The sequence below is a fragment of the Pungitius pungitius genome, chromosome 5, assembly GCF_949316345.1.
Source record: "Pungitius pungitius chromosome 5, fPunPun2.1, whole genome shotgun sequence".
Classification (NCBI taxonomy): Eukaryota; Metazoa; Chordata; class Actinopteri; order Perciformes; family Gasterosteidae; genus Pungitius; species Pungitius pungitius.
This window is the reverse complement of record NC_084904.1, coordinates 9,151,641-9,173,055: the sequence shown is the minus strand read 5'-3', so window position 1 is coordinate 9,173,055 and position 21,415 is coordinate 9,151,641. Positions and strand designations below refer to the sequence as shown.

General features: G+C 41.1%; 1 protein-coding gene across 4 annotated transcripts in view; it reads left to right on the top strand.

Moving 5' to 3' along the window:
- Window positions 1–21,337, top strand: part of adgrd2 (adhesion G protein-coupled receptor D2) — a 31,176-nt gene extending 9,839 nt beyond the window's left edge. For 2 of the 4 annotated variants that reach the window (XM_062562307.1, XM_037482154.2), the window contains exons 8-25: window positions 965–1,076; window positions 1,511–1,645; window positions 1,911–2,019; window positions 2,682–2,787; window positions 3,013–3,068; window positions 3,239–3,365; window positions 3,489–3,592; window positions 3,774–3,876; window positions 5,250–5,403; window positions 6,834–6,967; window positions 7,695–7,810; window positions 11,790–11,910; window positions 14,285–14,326; window positions 14,466–14,519; window positions 14,688–14,835; window positions 17,286–17,344; window positions 17,433–17,463; window positions 20,174–21,337. In XM_062562307.1, coding sequence (XP_062418291.1) covers window positions 965–1,076; window positions 1,511–1,645; window positions 1,911–2,019; window positions 2,682–2,787; window positions 3,013–3,068; window positions 3,239–3,365; window positions 3,489–3,592; window positions 3,774–3,876; window positions 5,250–5,403; window positions 6,834–6,967; window positions 7,695–7,810; window positions 11,790–11,910; window positions 14,285–14,326; window positions 14,466–14,519; window positions 14,688–14,835; window positions 17,286–17,344; window positions 17,433–17,463; window positions 20,174–20,181 — 1,719 coding nt within the window. In that variant the 3' untranslated portion in view covers window positions 20,182–21,337. The remainder of the gene's footprint in view (window positions 1–964; window positions 1,077–1,510; window positions 1,646–1,910; window positions 2,020–2,681; window positions 2,788–3,012; window positions 3,069–3,238; window positions 3,366–3,488; window positions 3,593–3,773; window positions 3,877–5,249; window positions 5,404–6,833; window positions 6,968–7,694; window positions 7,811–11,789; window positions 11,911–14,284; window positions 14,327–14,465; window positions 14,520–14,687; window positions 14,836–17,285; window positions 17,345–17,432; window positions 17,464–20,173) is intronic. The other 2 variants (XM_062562309.1, XM_062562310.1) reach the window with 2 other exon arrangements.
- The last annotated feature ends 78 nt before the right edge of the window (window positions 21,338–21,415 follow it).

Sequence of the window (21,415 nt, the reverse complement as noted above, 5' to 3'; positions counted from 1 at the left end):
ATTCCTGTTAGTCTCTCCAATTACTTTCGAACCTCAGAAAACAGGGGTGACTGTTCAAAAATGTGTGTAATTACTAAAGTGTTCAATTCAACCAAAGACAGACTGCTTGAGTTCAAACAATTTTTTGTTGCATAAACAAGGCAGTAGTTTGAAAAATTGTGTCACAGTCCAAATATTAATGGCCCTGACTGTATCAGTAGATATACACCTACCTGCCTGTCTGTAAATCTGTCTGTTTGGCCAGCTATCTATCTGAACAGATGGACAGACTGAAGCACTAGAGGGCAGTGTGCTTCTATATTTCATGTGAGCTCATGATCTTCAGCGAAATGAGGAAGTTACAACAGGAATAGTAGGACAGAGTAGACAAATGTTACAGCAGTCTCCATACGTATCTCACAACTTTCACATTTTGGATTTCTGATCAAAAATAGAATTCAGATTCAGAAAATGTGCTTTTATCCAGTTCACAGTAGGTGCATTGTCACTTCCGTCCCTGCACTATTGATGTGTGCAACTTGATTAGTGTTGTGTTTCTCTCTGCACTTGGCTCCCTTCCCCCCAGGCCTCTCAGCGCTCCAAGGCCAACTCATCCTAGACTCAATGGATGAGCAGCACTCTGAAATTCAGTGCTCATCTTTAAGCCTCCCTCGCACAGCTCAAAGCGCTGTCTCCAAGGCTCAGCTCTTAGAGGGCATATTGAATTCAGAAAGAGGGTTTGCTAAAAAGCAACATCCACAGCATCCACCATTATAGGGCAATCTATTGACCTGTGTGTGTAGTCTGTAGCCAAACTGTGTGTAAACTCTGGGGAAGAGTTATCGACGCTGAGAGCATTTTGTCATGGTGCGGCATTTGAACAGTCATTTTGAAATGTAGGCCTAGATCCTTAGCTATGACAACTATGTTGCGCAGGGTACTGTGGATTTCTGCCGCTGAGACTTCAGTATTCTTGTGTTTTTAGGTGGTGAACGGCCCCATGGATGTAGTCAAGAGTATTGACCGGATGGTGACGTGCCTTAGCCCTCGCTTGATGGTAGAGACTGATCACCTGATCATTCACAGACCCAACATCAGTGAGTCACACACACTTACATACTGAAATGTTATAGTACATGTATGATAAAGAAATTTATATACAAACCTAGCACAAAAAGTAAGGAAACTCTTATACCGTTGGAAAGCCTGTTTATTTCCCTTTTTCAATGGTGGCCCATTTGTAAGGAACACACATTTGTGGGATGAGCAGCAGAGCTGTCTATGTGGGTTGCGGGTTGCGCCCATGGAACACTTACCAAATCTTTGCTGCCAATTCTAAACAGAGTAAATGTTGGATATTTCTACATTAAAATGCAATGGAACACACCTCCGAAATGTGTATGTTGACACAGCTAGTGTTACGGTTTCCACACAAGGAAATTCTCCATTACAAATACATAAATCCTTGAATAAATCAGAGTGGTGTGCAATTTTCCTTACATTATATTTGTCCTGTTTTATCCTGTCCCAGAAGTGGAGGTGCAGCATCAGATGCTGCAGGAAGAATCCAGAGGGTTTACCTTCTGTGGCCCTGAAACAGAGAAGAACTCCAAACTAGACTGCATTTCAGTCCCACATCAGAAGATACAGGCTCTCCATGACAACGGTAGGTCAAATGCAACAACAACCAATCATATTTCTCCTCCTGCACTTTATCACAGCGAAGAGTCATTGCAATGACAACAGATGCATTGCATGAAACAACAAACTTGCGAATGTGTAGCATGGATTTACCCACTAACTCTGCCAAGGTCTAGCAGTGAAGTGCATTGTTAAGTCTTGAACAATGAGCGATCCTAAATGAACTACAGTTCTCTCAGTCTGTTGTAACCTGAAGAAAGCCTCATCCTGTTGTTGTGTTGAATGTGTAGGCTTTGTTAAGCTCACCCTGGTCAACACGTGGTACGGTTCCTTGTGGCCTCTTTTCAATCTGGAGGAGAACATCACCATGGTTCCTACCGTCACTGATGGCAGCCAGAGGTAAGGTATATTCAGAAATGGAAATAAACATGATTTTCTGATCATAGAATAAAAATAAAACTTTCATCAGTTCTGCAAAGTCAAGTGAGTGAGGAGTGAAAAAATATTTCCATGTGGTTTTATCCACCAAAACTCTATTCCACATGTTCCAGGATGCAATATGCAGACTTTTGAACACCTCATTCAAAAACAGGCTCTTCAGTGGTTTATCCTTACTTTAGATTGTAGAATAAATGAATCCCCATACACAAACCCAGGCACGCCAAGGTATGCCTGATTCATTCTTCTGCCCAAAAACTTCCACAGAGCATCACAGAAGGTTTGTAAAAATGTGATAGAAGGGACAGCTGAGAATCAGAAATTTGATTGGAAATCATAGCTTGGAAGTAGCCATTTTTACACACAGAATTATCCTCATTGTTACTTTACATATTACTTATCTTTATGCCTTTTTGTCTAACTATTTGTGTCTGCTATCTGTTGTGTGTAGTCTGTTCTTTACTCAAAACAAGCTCCCTTTTTTGAAAACATATTAGCATGTTAGCATGGCAGCTGAAACATAAATTCCAAATTTAACTAATAACATGTACTTGCAAAAAGCATTAAAAAAATGTGTTCTTTTCTAGGAGAAATAATATGAGAGGAATTGTGTACATTGACAGGTATTTGGGCACTGTGTTGGGCTCTTCTGTCATTTCCACCACAGTGATGGGAGACAACCAGCCGGTTAGCACAGCGGTCCGCTATCAACTCCAACACAGAGTTCAGGTTAGCGGAATCCCTCAAATCTCCACTCTTGTTTTCCCTAACCAAGTATCTTATCTGGTATCATTTTTTGGGGAGTTTTCCTGTGCCGATGTGAGGGTTTCGGGACAGAGGATTCTGCATGTGTACAGACTGTAAAGCCCTCTGAGGCAAATTTGTAATTTGCGATTTTGGGCTATGCAAAATTAAATGAATTGAATTGAATTATACATTGTATGTGTTTCACAGAATCCCACTGGTACTGTATATGATCCAGTGTGCGCCTTCTGGGATTTTGATCTCATGTAAGTGCCAATGAATGTTTAGAAAATGTCAATTTAGAGGTCTCATATTTATCGGTCCACCAAAGGAATGTGATGAATGTTGCAAAACCTTTAGATATGAGCATATTGTCATTCTTGGCATTCTTGTGTGTATGTAGATATGCAAAAATGTGCCGTTTGTGTCTTACTAGTCCAGAGTCTGGTGGGTGGTGGAATACCAAAGGTTGTGATGTAGTGTCCAAACAATATGGATACACTGTGTGCTCCTGCAACCACACCACCAATTTTGCGTTGCTGCTGCAGGTCTATGAAGCCCAGGTAACATTGCTGTCCCCAATTATCACAATTTTGTCTAGGCTTTCATTTACAGTATGCTATTTAAAGCTCATGTACTTTGTGCGTGCCTGTGTGTGGGTGTGTGTGTTTGGGGGTGGGGTTAAGAGGAGCCCAGAGAACGAAAAAGCTTTGCAGGTGCTGACGTTCGTTGGCTGTGGAGTGTCTGTGTGTGGCCTCCTCTTCACCTTCATCCTCTTCATTGCTGTGGGGTGAGTCACAGACATCAGAGAGTGCACTCTGAGAAGCAAAGAGGGTGAAAAGCATTTCATAAAACCCTTCCAGATTCACATCAATAAATGGAAGAAAAATAAAGAGAAATCCTAAAATTACTGTTAAATCAACTCTAATATATGTTATGCTGCGTGTGTGTTTGTTTGCTTTCCTGAGAAGTATCCCAAAATCCGACCGTACCACTGTCCATAAGAACCTGATTGTTGCTCTGGGCATTGCTGAGCTGCTGTTGATGTGCAGCGACTGGGCATCTGCCAATGAGGTGAGGCACTTGTGTTTTACTCTAGGAGGTATATTCATTAAATATTTTGATAAAGGATTGTTTGTAGCACATTTGAATTGTATGGTAATAAAATCTGCACCTTATAGTGACTCTTGAGCAGTGTTGGTCATCATCATGAGACCCATTGTACAATTTACTTGCACCCTTTACCATTGGGTTCAATTTGACCCCAGTGATTTAAACACCTAGACAATTATTAGAATTAGATTTCACAGGTATATGTATTAGAAACTTAAACATCCAGAAATAACCATTAAGCGACTATGGAGAAATATGCAGAGTAGAATAAAATGTCACTGACATACCATTTAAAATCATTTTTATAATATATTACAATAATATTTATAAAATATAATAATATATATTATAATAATATTATTATAATATTATATATTTCCAGTGTCAGCAGCCTAAAGGCTTGCTGTTGCTTCGCCTTTTAACTTGTACATTCCTGCCATAAAGAGCAACCCAATGTAGGCCTGCAGGTCGGTCTCTAAATGTGTCATCTCAAGTCGATCATTTTCCATTGATGATGTTAGGAAGAGCTCAAATGCTGATTTTATGTCATGGACTTGGCTGACAGCGTATCTGTCAGAACCTGGAAGCATTCTGATGACATGTTGTTCATAATAACTTTACATTTTTGGAGGGTAGAGTGTTTGCTGGTGGTTGAGAGACAACAGGAGGGTCAACAATGAGGGTCTTATTCTCATCAGAGGAGAATGCCTCATAATCAGGGTCCTCCTCAACATCATCTTTTGTCTCAGGCACATTCTCCTTTGCGTGAGAGCTGTGACAAAACCTCATTGACAGAAAATCTTTCTTTAGAAGTCATTTTCAGTTATGAGAGAGACAGCAGAATAATAAAGCACCCAAAGCACCAAGATGCTGGTCAAGTGGTCAGTCTCACAGTAGCCCCTCATGCAGCAGTCCCAGCTCCACCCTCCCACCCCCCAAACCCAAATAGGTTCAAATGTGTTACTTTGTAGATGATTTGATGATATACTGCAGGTGCAAGTGCTTGGGTATGTAGGTGAAGATTTTGTGTCTGAACTGTGGACGACCTGATTAGTTTCATACAGCTAAAACGGCCTGGGGTCAAATTGACCCCGAACAACACTGATGCATGCAACATGTGTACAGGACATTGAAAACATATCATCATGTTCTTTTTTACCCAGTTTCCCCTGTTAAATGTGGAAAAGTCATACAATTTGAAGCAAAAGAAATGATGTTAGGTATCTATTTAGAAACGTTAAACATTGAATCGGGTCAAATTTACCCCAAAAGTAATAGGAGGATTAAGCACAATATGCTAGTGATGCTATGTAAAAGCTTGGATTATCTTGTAGGCAGCATGCTTTGTGGTGACGGCATTACTCCACCTCTTCTTCATGGCCTCCTTCTCCTGGATGTTGGTGGAAGGACTGCTGCTCTGGAGCAAAGTTGTGACAGTTAACATCAGCGAGGACCGCAGGATGACTCTCTACTACATCATCGGCTGGGGTAAACTCTGACCTGCCATGTTGAAGCTTGCTTCATGAACTAGTTCGCTTTAGATTACCATGAGGCATGAGTTCAAATGTCATGGTCCTAAATTTGAAATCATGCAGTCTTGTTTTAACATAAACTAAAGTATAGTCTATTTAGGATACAGATTTTCCAGAGAGACAACATTTTTGGAAAATGCTGAGACTAACACAAGCTAAGAACTTGGATTGTAGTTTAATTCACTTTCCCTTACACATCTTCATCTCGAGCGGTAACTTTTAAAAGTCTTTCAACTGCTACTGTTCATGTTCCTAAATAGCAGAGGTGTCAAAAGTATTCATTACTCAAGTAGAAGTATCGATACTACGGTTTAAAAATACTTTTGTAGTTGAAGTTGAAGTATCAACTCAAGCAATTTTACTTAAGTAAAAGTATAAAAGTACTGGTTTCAAAATGATTTAAAGTATAAAAGTAAAAGTAACGAAAGGGAGAGAAAAAGGTCAATTAAGGACACACTCTTAATGTGTAACCTCACTCACAGAACATCAGTCTGTTACAACATGATCAGAAGGTGCCTTCAGATCATGTGACCTGCCATTTGGATGATGGAAACATGGCGATATTCAGAGAGGCAACACAACGGAGGGACATGCATGCTTAAACAAATACAAATTTTCCAGTGACGTGCTAAATGACATGAGTAAACACACGTTGTTCCCATTGATCAGGTAGCCGTAGACCGCAGTGTCTTTACTACTTCATGGGAGAAGAAGGGATCATGTCGCTAAATACCAACTGAGATCAGCTCGTACAAGCTACCACCGACCATCGGAGGAACCGACCACCGACCTGCCTCCTGAAAAAGGATCTTTGCACCACTTTACGCACCCAGCGTCACTCTGATTTGTGTCATCTGAGGCGCATCTCTGATAAAACCAATAGGGTGTCTGGATGGTTAATGTTTATACTTCTCATCCAACCACAATCTAATTCACTCAATCCAGATGGCGCGATTTATCCCGATCGTTTTCTTTGTGTATGTTTTTGAACGATGACAAGCCGGAAAACAAGCCAAAATGAAATAGGAATAACGAGTAGAAAGTACAGATATTTGGGTGAAAATGTAAGGAGTAGAAGTAAAAAGTCGTCTGAAAAATAAAATACTCCTGTAAAGTATTGATACCCCAAACTTCTACTCTCTCTCTACTAAGTAAGGTAACAAAGTATTTGAACTTCGTTACTTGACACCTCTGCTAAATACATCTAGGAGTGTTTTATGTCGCTGAGAATAATGTGAATAAATGAAGGTGTTCGCCTCCACTGCTGACGTCATCAGACTAAGTAGACTAAAAGAACAAACCAGACTAAATAGTCTGTTTCATTAAGATTTGCATGTTGTCACAATACTGCCACCGCTCATCTTCTTCTATCAAATTGTTTTCTAGGACTTCCTGTTCTGATAGTTGGTATAACACTGACAGTATCAGTGGACGAGTACAAGGCAGATGATCACTGCTGGCTCAATGTGAAGACTGACACCATCTGGGCCTTTGTGGGACCGGTTGTCTTTGTATTGGCGGTAAGTAATCTCAATATGTGTGTGTGTGTGTGTGTGTGTGTGTGTGTGTGTGCGTGTGTGTTCACCTGCCTCATATACCTCCATGTCATTGGAACAAAGTCTTTAAATATGGAGAGCTTTTGAATTCATTGTTGATTGTTAAAATATTGAAAATTAGTTTACTTTAATGGTTAGGGAGAATAAAATAATAATGTTAAAAAATTCAGTTTGTGTTTCAATTTGTTTATTGTGCATTCTGTTTCTTTAAGGTTAGACTCTCAACCCCCCTACGCTTGTCTTTTGAGTGATTATATATATATGTATACCTGCTTATTAATACATTTCGCTATGGCACCAGCAGATCAACTTACTCCACTAGCTATACATAGTTGTGATTAACCAATATCGGCGGAAACTGAGATAAAAAAAAATGCATAGAGAAATATTTGAATGAGCAAGTCTTCTTTGCGAACATGAGACTCACCTAAAGCTGAGCATGCGGGTGATATATCCCGGCCCAAACCCCTACTAAAAAGCAGAGAGAACGTTCCACAAATGCGTTTAACATTTACCTGTGCTTACCACAGTAAAAACTACAAACTATGATTTGTTTAGTGTAATTTGCTCAGAGCCTGATGAGCCTGGTACACATGCCCCTCTTTACATGTAAGTTTAAGGCCAATACCATCTGCCAAAGCACGTCTCGTGTTAGCTGGAGGCCAGATTGATGCCTTTGTCCTACATGCAGGTCAATACAGTCGTGCTATGTCGGGTTGTCATGGTGACTGTTTCCAGCGCTCGTCGTCGTGCGAAGATGCTCAGTCCAAGCTCGGCGTCAAAGATAGAGATCTTTGACCTCACCTGGTGAGATACAATGCCTTCCCTCTTTCTCTCTCTCTCTATCACTATCACTTCCACACTCAAACTCTCTATCATACTCACACTCACTTTCCGTCTCCACAGTCAATAGATAGAGTGTGAGAGATTGGGAGTTTAGGTTCGGGAGTCTACTGTGGGAGTTAAAAGCTTATCAGCATAACACCTGGTCCCACCACAACTGTATGTGTGTGTGTGTGTGTGTGTGTGTGTGTACTACATCTTTGGTGCAGACTATTATTATAACAGGGTTATGTTCTTTTAGACACTTGTCAGTGTCATCAGTGTCTTAAACGTGATTTATGTGAAACAATAGTGAAGTTCAAATGTTAACTGCTAAAGAAATTAGTTTGGGCTAATGAGTAGTTCAATCAGTTTGAAAATGTTATTCACCAACAGTGAAGCTCATGCAGATTCATAATACTTATATATGGTTATCCTACATTCAATATCAATTAATACATTCTCAGGAAAATAGAATGATAAAATAGAAATAATTAGGGCTTAGGATTCAAGAATCGGGAACATTTATTGCCACAGTATGTTAGACATACTAGGATTTTGACATGGCCGGTAGTGTATAACATTGGACAATAAGACAAATAACACAGTGCAGGGAAATATTACATATACAATTTACATTTACAACTAAATGTACAGTACAATATAGACAAATAACATTAAACATAAAAATATTTTAAAAAGATAAAAATAACATGCACAGGCACACAGATGTACTGTAAGTGATCAAGTGTGTGTAAATATGGGGTGTGAAGGAAGGAGCAGGGGAATGACCGGTGGAAAGGGGGATGTCAGAGTCAGTCAGGGGGACACCCCCTTCTGTCATGCATTCTGTTGATGAGCCCAACTGTCGACGAGAAGAAGCTGTTTGTGTGGCGGGAGGTTTTCGTCCTGATGAGACGGGTCGGCTACAATCTTTCTAGCCTGCTTCAGGTTCTTCGAAGCGAACACCAGCGTACCAGACGGGGTTGGAGGAGCACAGGATGGACTCAATGATGGCTGTGTAGACGTACAACATCATTGTCTTTGGCAGGTTGAACTTCCTCCGCTGCCTCAGTAAGAACATCTTCTGCTGAGCCTTCTTGGTGATGGAGCTCATGGTCACCTCCCACTTGAGGTCCTGGGTGATGATGGAGCCCAGCAAATGGAAGGAATCCACAGTGGTGACTGCTGAGTCACAGGTGATGGGTGGGGCTGCGTTCTTCCTGTAATCCACAACCATCTATACTGTCTTCAGAGCATTGAGCTCTAAGTTGTTTAGACTTTACTTTATCAGATGGTCAGACCTCCACCTGTAGGCGGACCCATCCCCATCAGAGATCAGTCCAATGAGGGTGGTGTCATCCGCAAACTTCAGGAGCTTGACGGACTGGTGACTGGAGGTGCAGCTGTTGGTGTACAGGGAGAAGAGCAGAGGGGAAAGAACGCAGCCTTGCTGATGTTCCAAGAGGCTGAGACATGACTTTGAAATTGAGATTCTATCTTTAATTATAATAATACCAATACAATACAATACCTTATACGCATTATTGTGTATTTATATCCAATACCCCTATCCTGCACGTATGTGCAGCCGTGTAGACCCTTGTACTCTGCACAGGCCCCCCTAGCAACACATACAGCCACTGTGCAAACATACAGTAGTTCCATTTCAATTTTTTCTTTTGTATCAAGTAGTGAACAAATAAAGATGTAAGTAAATGGATAGGTTTAACGGAGTCATTCTGTGAAGTGGCTGCTGAATCAGTGACATCTTCTCTCACATGTTGGTGTATCAAGCCCAGGAAGGATCCTGAAAAGGTCGACGTGACTGAACAAACACGGTGTTGCATGTCCCTCTTGCTGCCTGCGTGGTCTATACCACCAGTAGAGAAAGTCCATCAAATGGAAACTCATCAAAGTGTTGGAAGAGCAAGGCGCAGCCTTTAGCTGTAGGAGGTTGTAGTACAGGTCCACTGGCTCTGTAGTCCCTTCATGGGCATATACCAGCGATACCACCTAAAGGGCAGCTGCCCTCACTCTATAGCACCAGCACTTTGACCAGCCAGCTGTCTTTGGAATGTGGGCTGTGAAGTCTTCATTCAAGGGGGGCTATGGTGGGATAAGATCCACCAGACCTGCGGAGCTCACACTGCACTCTGCTAGTTGTTTGGTATTGGAGGCAACAAACTGAGTCGTTGGCATGGCAGAACGGGCCATGGCAGAACGGGCTCTTCTTTTCAGGAGATTTCTTAACAATAAGAGAGAGAGAGATGTTTGCTTTGTCATTATACATATTTTATTTCTTTGAACAACTACTCTGCTTCTAAATGGAATGCGTAGTGTATTTTGTATTAGCCAAAGGCTGAGGAGCAAAATAATGTCCCTTTTTATTTTTTCAGGGCTAGCAGTGTTGCTATGGTCACAGGATTATGGAATATGGGTACAACCAATAGTTATTAGTTCTATTGCAGTATAGGTATATATACATGCAACATTTTTAGCAACTTCACCACTGGTGCTAATAATATATTAAGGGGTTGTTGGGGCTGCTTAAGAAGTAAACAGGTTTGATCTCTGATTCCTATAGTACGCAAGACGCTGATCCCACAAATGGCTGCCGAAGGCTGTGCTATCGGTTAGGGAGAATGTGGCAATGATTGGATTAGACTGTGACAAACCAGTGGCACTTGGTTGGCAGCCTCATCCATCAGTGTGTGAGTGAATGATACATGTTTGCACGGCACGTTAAACATTCTGAGTGTAAATGCAGGTACATTTACTATGAAACAAATAACCCACGACCAGACAATTACCTTTTTGTTTGCCAATGTCTTTGGAGTTACTTTCCACTGAAACACATAATACCAGACAAAAGTTTGTACACCCCTTCTGATTGAATGACAACATGTGACCCAACTTTTGTCTGGTTAAATGTTCCCAATGAACAGTTGACTGTGAAATCAGTATCAAGGGCAGTGGGGAGAATTATTTATGGAAAGAACACATTCAAATAGAATCCCCCTCCATGGTATATGGGTAGAAATCTCTGAGACCGATGTCTTGAAACCCTAACAAATATAGAATATCAGTATTATAATGATACAAATTAGGTTGAAACCCTGGCAGCACACTGGAATTAAAAGGAATTGCTAAAATGGCTTATAGCTGAGGAATGTCTTCATTTTGGGGGTAAAAGGTCCTTCAATTCAAGAAAAAAAACAACTAACAATTGCACCACTGTGCAGACAACACATGCGATGAGTCATAAACAAACAAGCATGTGTTTTATTTCATCCGGATTCTTCCTTTGCATATTTGGCTATGCCTGAGGACAGTTTCACAACAACGCCCCCTCTCCTCACTGTCTCTCTTCATTCCCTCACAAACAGACTGAAAGTACACGTCTGTGCCATCTCTAGATATTACGTGAATTCAGGAGATTAGAAGGAGAACAACTTTCAAAAATAAAAGTGGAGAGAGGGACGTGAGTGCTGGCTTTGTCCTTGCAGACATGGCGCACTCTGAAAACTCAATCTCTCTACCCAGGTGCAGCAGTGTGACAACAATAGTGCTTCGAACAAAGGCAACCTTTCTGCCTTGCCCCATGGAACGCTTAGTGGTCGTATAAGCACCAGGATCACAGAAAGGATGATAGCAAAAAAACAGGAGTATGTGCTAGGCTGTAAAATCTATAGCTCTGCAGTGATGTTGGAGGAAATATTCAAGGAGGTCATCAAAATACCTTGAAAACTCCACATTACTGGCGCCTTCTTTTGGCCTTTACTTGTGTCCAGTATAACGGTTGACAAAGAGATCACAGCACTAAGGGAATCAAAAGGGGTCAGAACAAGTTTTTTTTCCTGCCGTCTGTTAATTCTCATGCATTTTTATTTGAGAGTAATGAATCCACATACTGTACGTCCTTTAACAAATCATGTGTGGGCATTCTGTGTATATTTTCCAGGGCTGTGACCCGTCCAGTTCTCATCCTGCTGCCAGTTCTGGGTTTGACCTGGCTGTGTGGAGTACTGGTCCATCTGTCGGTAGTACTTGCCTATATATTCATCATTCTCAATGCACTGCAGGTAAACCAACTCACAGCACTCATATAGTTCATATCGTTTCTGCAGCAACAGGCAGCTGTATATGACCGTTATTTCTTCACAGGTAACATAATAATAAATTTATATAATAAACTTATTTTTACACATCAGAAGACTTACAGAGGTTTCCATTAATCTCCACATGAAGTAGTTACAGAGTTGTTCGACTTTTCATCATGTGTATGACCTTGGCAGAGGCCAAAAAACAGCTTTAGGGTGCCACAAAATCAGAGCTCAAAGAGAGTGAATTCTGGTATTCTATTTGTCAGGTTGCAAGGAGCAAGTGTTTTAATGTTTTTATAACCTTGTATTGGGTTTGATATCAAACTATGAAATAAGAAAAATTATGACTTGCAGACAGCACACAGTACTTTTTTATTACTGATGATCCTGATATGTCAGATTTTGGAAATTAAGCAGAGCCCCCCTCCTTCGATAGCTTATGCAATGGTTCCCAAATTGGAGTGTGCAACCCTTGGGGGGGGGGGGGGCGCAGTGGAACTAGTATATGGCACCAAATCATATGGTTGCACCATTGCAACACGTGGATAACATTGTAAAATCATGGTGGTTTACGTTGTATTAAGTGGATAACGTTGCAAAATCATAGTGGTTAAGACTCTATAAGTTAAGACCATGTTGTAACATGTGGAGAATGTTGTAAAATCATGGAGGTTCATGTTGTAACACATAAATAACATTGTTAAATCGTGGTGGTTGATGTTATAACACATTGGAAAATCCTGGTGGTTCAACCATCAAAAGTGGCAAACCCATATCTCTTACATTTTGTAATTTTCCGGGACTAAATCAGCTGATGTCTATAACAAAATTTTGTACCCAGAAAATAAAAGTGTATTGCTATTTACCTTATTTGGATAATCTTGTCAAATAAATATTCACCGATACTAGGTGATGTACGAATGTTGAACGTCAAGTAAAAACATTTTTTGTAGCAACACCTGAAGGCTTTCTCTTTGACCTTTTCCAGTAAAATATCTTAGAAATTCATTCAAACAAATATTGATCATTTGATAATCGTTGTCAATTCTCCAAATGATTTGAACTGAAAAAGTCAATATTTTGTTCAAATGGAATGAACTTTAATTCAATAGATATGACAACAACACAAAATTAACAGTTTAGGAATTTAACTATTAATCAACTTCAGACCCTTTATCAGCTGAATTGGACTTGGAATGACGAGGTAACACTTCACCCCTCAGCCATCAAACCATCTGTAGAACAATTGTCCAATTACTTCCAAGCCTCTGAAAATGGGAACGGCTGTGTGAAAATAGCTATAATTCATTAACTGTAAATGCAGAGTATTTGTTAAATCCATTGAATTAATGCTTAAAATACTAAATACCCACTACTTAGTGGAGAACATTTAGAAAAATGATGGCACAATCCAAAAACATTTGGCCCTATACACATCTAATGAATGGGTTATATCATGTGTGTGTGCGTGTGTGTGTGTGTGCGTGCAGTGCACGCTTTATAATGAGTTACTTGCGTGCACCGGGGCCACTGTTCATGGACCTTTGTGTGTGTGTGTGTGTGTGTGTGTGTGTGTGTGGTGTGTGGTGTGTGGTGTGTGTGTGTGTGTGTGTGTGTAGGAGAAGCCAGGAGCCCTTTGAACGGCCGGTCACACCACATTTACCCCCAGCTCTCCTCCCTTGATAACACAGCAGTTACTTCCTCTCTCAGACACTCTTCTCTCACATAAACCTTTTTCTATACCCTGTCCCTGTTTCGCTTACAATTTCCATCCAGTCTCTCTCCTTGTCTTTGACCCCACACACCCCTCTGTGCTCTTCCCAGGTCTTTAATTAATCAAAATGAGCTAGCCCCTGGGTGACCTCCAGAGAGCTGCTAGTTAATTCAGATTTACTGCCAGTGTCCAGCTGAGGGCAGATAACACTACAGAAGGAGTTCTTCCTCATGTTGGTAGGAGGAGGATGCTGGGCCAGCCCATCCTCGTCTTTTTACAAAGAAAGGTGATCTTATTGGGCTGCTTCAACAGTCTATTAAAGCAAAGTATGACAGAGAGAAAGTCAAAGCGCCAAATCTTCCTCTTCAGCTTCAGTCCACAAATGTGTGTATTGCCTCATTTAATTTAATATAATTAGGTGTACTGTTGAAAATGTGGTGGTAGAGGTTAAACAGCAGTTAAAAAGTATACACCCTGCAGTGTGGCTGCTACATGTATGTCACTGCAACAAGCTGACAATTATGCTGACTGACAAAGCATACAAGGTTTGACAAGACACACTTTAAAATCAGTATGAGATGCACCAGACTTTCAACTTATTACATTTGAATAATACATGTGCCTCTCTTCTCTCCACAGGGCCTGTATATCTTCTTAGTGTATGCTGTCTACAACAGTGAGGTACGGAGGTATTCAGTCCATTGTCAATGCTGCCGTCGGCTACTACCAAGGAAGAATATCATAATGTATCTTTGTGCGGTATGTGAGGCTGCCAGTCTTTTGGACAAACCAGTGGGGGTAAACAGTGCTTCTCATTTAGGTGAGGAATGCCATAAAGAGGATCAAAGAAAAGAGAAAGGCCTTATCTTTCACGGTGAGTGTGTAAAAAGCACACAGCAGTGATCAGGTCCATCAGCACAGGACAGAAAATACATTTCTCTTTACAAATGTTCATTCCGTCTTTGTTTTTGTTGGGTCATTTTTTGAGTCTATTTGCAGTGTAGTGCGTATATTATACTAGTTGATTGTGGTGTATTTTCAGAACTGTTCCCAGCCAACCAGCTTCTTACCTTCCCAGAGGGCCCCGATGACTTCCTGGGGCCGCAGTCCACCAACCCCCTCCAGCCCTGAAACTAGTGAGACCTCTGGACCTGCAAGCTCCATCTACACATCGTTGGTCATCAAAAACGGTAGGCTGGCAACCTTGGAATGATGCGTGTATTGTGTGTTATATTACTCAATAGTCTCTTAAATACATCATTCGTTCTGCAGGATGTCAGTGACGACAGGAAGAGCGTCTCAGCGCTGCTATCGCGCCACAGCGCAGAATACAATAGATAGAACAACAATTTTTGCTGACAAATGATAATTGTGATGGGAACGTAATCTTGAGTATATCTATGACCAAGAAATTAGGTTATTGGAGAAGACAGTGAGCAGCTAAATTGCTGTGAATTGAACACTCCACCACATTTATGCATATAGATTTATGGAGTTTAAACTTGCCACCTGAAGTTTTGTAATGATGACTTAGAGGCAGCTAATTGCATGACACTATTGAATCTTTGAGAGGAGTGCTGGGATTTAGGAATGCCGACGACTGATTTATGCCCAAATGTAAGGCGTGTGTGTTTCCTTTGCTGATCCCAGATATGAAAGCTTCCTCAGCCAGATATCTCACACAATGAAGATTATATCAAAGCTGGAGTAGAGGGAGACAAGTGTCTGAGAACCACTGACCGTGTTATCTCTTAAAAGGCCACTGACGTACATAAATCACAACTCCTAAGTCAAAAGAGTGTAAGAGAGTTGCCGTTTTGCCATTGGAGCATGCTTATTGTGGTTTGTGATGAAAAACACTCTGCTTGAATGAGGCTGGCGGGCTGCAGCTTGCAGACTTCATATGCTGTGCTAATATGGATAACTTCTGAGCATACAGAAATGCCCGGGCCTTTGGGCATTACTCCCCCTTTCTTAATTTAAAATGAAACCATGAAACCTCACATTATATTTGGATAAAAGTCCCAAACAACTGTACTCATACTGACATAACATTTACGGAGGGTGCAGGTGTTGGATGACCCAAACCCAGATACGCAGGCAGGGGGAAACAGAGGGCTACTGAGTACTGATGACATTTAGCGATAAACAAGGAAGCCCACAAACAAACAAAACCAACAGGTCAATGGAGTCCACAACATAGTAAGAACAGGGCAGATCAGAGGAGCCAACAACACAGCGCTCTTAACGGGCAATCCGACAATAAGATGGGGACATATGGTTCAAACACACTGTGGAGGGGCAGTCAATTAGACCCTGCAGGACTTAATCAAGAGCGGGAAATACAGATTGAAAACAGAAACCCACTAAACAAAAGCTCAACACTGAAATTGACAGCAGCCTGACAATATTTATCTGATTGAGATGACGGTCCGGGTGGGACACGCTGATTAATGTCTTAACCCTGATTGGTGAACTGATAAAAGTGGAATGTGGAGCCGTAAACTCTGAACCCTCCAGGACTTAGTGTCAGAGATTGTACTGGCTTGAAGGGGTGTAAATATGAACGGGACAAGCCATTACTGCAATATCACGTTACCATGCCAATGCTAAAGTTACATTTATTTTATACTTTTTACTCCATAATTTGAACGTCTTCCAGGCTCACAAGAGGAGAGTGCTAGTATGCTAGAATGCTAGTAGCCGCAGGTGTCGACAGGCCTAGTTCACGAGGCAGGACCAGGGTCCAGATAGAACCTCATACACTCATCATTTAGAGTAGCATTACTATTGTCGACACCATTACTGCTTTTGTTATAACGATTTTCATTATTCATAATTCATTATTTTCATTATTACTCTCCATGTATTGATCATTTCTGTCATATACATTGAACATATTGTAAATCTTTAACAGGATATGTGTGATTGTAGACCCCGTGTGGAGGTAAAGCACAAGACTAGAAAGTGACATGTATTAATAAGATGTGGATTGGTATAGAAGGATAGAAACAAAAGGAGCTTGGTGTGTCCTAAGAAGTCGTCCAGCAGTCTAAGCCCATAGCAGCTTAACTAAGGGCTGGTCCAGGCTAACCAGAGACATCCCTCACTAGAAGCGGCAGCTTCAATTATCCGTCAGAGCCCTAACATGTTTTGCTTTTACTGATGCTTCTTGGTATTGAGAATGAGAGTTTTTGACAACTTATTTTATTGACTGTTCATTGTATTCTACTCTTTGGTTTACTCTTGTAAATGTGTTGCCCGTAACATTATAAGTAAGCATTAATTAACAGAATCCATTAGAGTTCCAATGGTGGTGCTGTCCACTGGCGCTCGTTGACTTCACTATATTTTGTATCTTTGTTTGTGTCATTAGCAGCAATTTGTCCCTCAACAAAAAGAAGGGCAAAAACTAATATTTGCCCACGAAAGGGTGCAAATGTGTACTGAGATTCTCATAATGTTCTTTTGTCATTCACATTGTTTTCATTCATGTTTCCTTGTGTATTTTATAAAGCCGTCTTTGTTTTGTGCTTTGTGTTGCTTGTATGTCTCTTTCTTGAATTATTTGACCTTGCTTGTGTTAGTCCTGAAAGCAAGACACAAAGTTTATAACACAAAAAGGTGTTTTGTCTTTCAGAGAGCTTCAGAAAGGAAAGCTTTGTGAGTTTCTCTTTCAAACCAGAATCAGAAAATCAAGTAAGTAACATACTGTATGCATCATCGCTGCATTGTTGTCCTTCTGTTTCAAATGACGGGGTATTCTTTGTCTTTTTGATTTAAACAGGTGGTCCAGCTGACTGGGTTCAAGCCGTCAGGTACAACTCTACAACATTACTTGGCTAAAGAGTTGGTATAATTTGATGAAATGTAGAATGTAAACATTATTAATCCCACAGGGAAAGTAATTTAACACAGCATTACAAAACAAGAGAAGTTGTATGTATAAATACTACAAAGTTTAGGAAACAAAATACTCACAAAATAGGTACAAATAAAGTGAGGGGAAGGAATTGGAAGGTGGGTGGTCTTGTTGGTATGGTTTACATTTTCCACCACCTTTATACAGTACACTCACCGGTGAGTGTACAGTGTTCACCGGCCACTTTATTAGGTACACCTGTCCAACTGCTCGTTAACACTTAATTTCTAAGCAGCCAATCACATGGCGGCAACTCAGTGCATTTAGGCATGTAGACATTGTCAAGACAATCTCCTGCAGTTCAAACCGAGCATCAGTATGAGGAAGAAAGGTGATTTGAGTGACTTTGAACGTGGCATGATTGTTGGTGCCAGAAGGGCTGGTCTGAGTATTTCAGAAACTGCTAATCTACTGGGATTTTCACGCACAACCATCTCTAGGGTTTACAGAGAATGGTCCGAAAAAGAAAAAACATCCAGTGAGCGGCAGTTCTGTGGGCGGAAATGCCTTGTTGATGCCAGAGGTCAGAGGAGAACGGCCAGACTGGTTCGAGCTGATAGAAGGGCAACAGTGACTCAAATAACCACCCGTTACAACCAAGGTGGGCATAAGAGCATCTCTGAACGCACAGTACGTCGAACTTTGAGGCAGATGGGCTACAGCAGCAGAAGACCACACCGGGTGCCACTCCTTTCAGCTAAGAACAGGAAACTGAGGCTACAATTTGCACAAGCTCATCGAAATTGGACAATAGAAGATTGGAAAAACGTTGCCTGGTCTGATGAGTCTCGATTTCTGCTGCGACATTCGGATGGTAGGGTCAGAATTTGGCGTCTACAACATGAAAGCATGGATCCATCCTGCCTTGTGTCAACGGTTCAGGCTGGTGGTGGTGGTGTCATGGTGTGGGGAATATTTTCTTGGCACTCTTTGGGCCCCTTGGTACCAATTGAGCATCGTTGCAACGCCACAGCCTACCTGAGTATTGTTGCTGACCATGTCCATCCCTTTATGACCACAATGTACCCAACTTCTGATGGCTACTTTCAGCAGGATAAAGCGCCATGTCATAAAGCTGGAATCATCTCAGACTGGTTTCTTGAACATGACAATGAGTTCGCTGTACTCAAATGGCCTCCACAATCACCAGATCTCAATCCAATAGAGCATCTTTGGGATGTGGTGGAACGGGAGATTTGCATCATGGATGTGCAGCCGACAAATCTGCGGCAACTGTGTGATGCCATCATGTCAATATGGACCAAACTCCCTGAGGAATGCTTCCAGCACCTTGTTGAATCTATGCCACGAAGAATTGAGGCAGTTCTGAAGGCAAAAGGGGGTCCAACCCGTTACTAGCATGGGGTACCTAATAAAGTGGCCGGTGACCATACTGCCGTCATCGTTCAAATGTTATTTTTTCAGCATACCCCTTGTGACAAGGATTTGAACTTAGTATTTATAAGAAGCGTCATTTAAGAATAACTTGAACAAATTGAACAGAAAGGAAAGTAGGGAATCAGATCAGTCTCAATAATTGCAAATGAACAACCCACATTTATAAATAATTCCGTCTGTGCATTGACTTTGCATGGAATCTACTGGTGGAAAATAGTTTGCTTCGCTTTTGGTGTGAACGCAGCATAACGCTGGCCGCCTAGTAGGGTGGTGGTGGCACATGGTGTTGCATGGTGCACTGGAATCTGGTTGGTTTGAATCCCGGTTGCTCCATGTGCCTAAGTGTCCCTGAGCAAGACACCTAACCCCTAATTGCTCCCCAGGCAAAATGTAAACCAAGCGTTAAAATGCAATGTAAGTCGGATTGGATAAAAGTGTCAGCAAGACATGTAATATACAGTAATGTAATTTAATGGGGGGGGGAGCTTCACTAATGTGATTGGTTGAAGATGAGGGCAACAACTGATTGGTTACGGAGTCCATGTTGAATAAACGCATTTGCAAATCCAGCCACATATTCATACAAATCTACAAACACATTGTTCTTTATTTGTGAGTCAAATTTATTTGTAAATCCTTCTGTTTGCATTTGGATATATTTGTGAGTTGTTCTGTTTTCATTTGTGAGTCTTTGTGTGTGCATTTGTGATTATTGAGACTTATCTGACCCCACGGGAAAGAGCAAAAGGGGGGTTATTTTCCCTGGATTGTCTCCAGTTGCGTGAAGTACACAGCATTTAGGCCTGTGTGAAAAATGCCCCAACTGTCTTTTGTGATTTGAATGTTGAGGCGAATACAACAGATGGTTCCCATATTTCCAAAGCGTCGAGTCACTGTCAATGGCTCTGAATTGCCTGGCAGTAAGGAAAATTAAGATTGCACATTCATTAAATGTTGAGCCGTCTGTGAATGACGCCTGATGGAGGGTGTTTGAGTGCTGCGTGGAGTTTATTGTTGCCAATGAGACAAAAGAGAAGTTAATTCCCCTAATCAGGGATGGACGGGCCTGGCTATTCAGGCTCATCAGCCATTAACCACTCCAACACCTGCTCTCTCTCCGTCTCTGCCTTTCATTCCCCTCCCTTCTGTTTGTCTCTTGGTACACAAACACACTCAGAGCTAACGCCTTTTACTTCATTTCACTGCAGGTTGTTGAACTGCAAATGGAGTAGATCCTGATACTCAGTAACAACCAGCACGCACTACGATGGACACATGTAGATCCTGTCTGAGGAAGTGCACTGTCTGCCGCCACACACACACACACACACACACACACACACACACACACACACACACACACAATGCGGGGAGAATGAGTATGGAATAAAGTAAGCATGGAGGCAGGAGGATGACCAGAACAGAACATCAATATTCTCTCTAAACTCTTAACATATGACATAATCATAGTGCTGACTCACTGGCAGTAAAGTAAATGGAGAACAGAGACGTAAATGTTTTTTTTTCATGTGATTCATCATATACGGTCTGATGAATCACATGTTTATAGCTTGGTATTGTAAACAGGTGGCCTGATCTCTACAAAGCACAATGAGTCTCTGTGAGTCTTGGCCTTTAAAGGATCAGTTTTTATGTTTTGGGTAAAGCAAAGGAAATATTTTTCTCTCTTAGAATCACAAAGTATTTTGAGAACAATAACATGCTTTCCTTTACGTTATAAACAAGGGTTAGATAATGCTTCTTAAAGTAGACTTACCAAGACCAACTATTTTTATGTTTCACTGATATTACTGCTGGGCTTCTTACTCTTCTGTCCTCATTTTTCTCATCTCTGCTTGTACTGTAGATAGATGGACCTGCAAAGAACCCTATAGAAGTTACTGATGTATATATTAAAAAAGGCATCCCATTTGTTGGTCACTGTATTTGCTGTATTTGCCGTAATTGTTGTAATTGTCTGAAATGTGTTACCTCTGTTTACACGTTCTGGCGTTTCTTTTGGTGGAAGAGGGCAGACTTTCAAACATGTGCTTTGTAAGATAATTAATAACTTTCATCATAATTGCAATTAATCTTCTTGATAAAAAAACATATTATTACTTTGTTCTTCAAAAGAAGTAAATACTTCTTATATACCCAATCAAATTGCAGCAGTATTAAACCCAACTTGTCATCAAATGTTGACCATCCGCTGTCATTGGCAGCAGCAGTAGCTAGCTTGTGTTCTTTAGTTTGCCTTCACTTGTGAGTCCAAATGAATTTCCATCCAAAGAGTTTTGTTCCACCATGAAATGTAATCAGTGTGTAGAAATTGAAAAAAAGGATGTGTGATAAAACCATGTTAGCATACAGCTGTCAGTCTCACGCGTATCTACTGTCCCTCTCACAAAACATTAAATGAAGATTACTTTAGAGTATTTTTGTTAAAA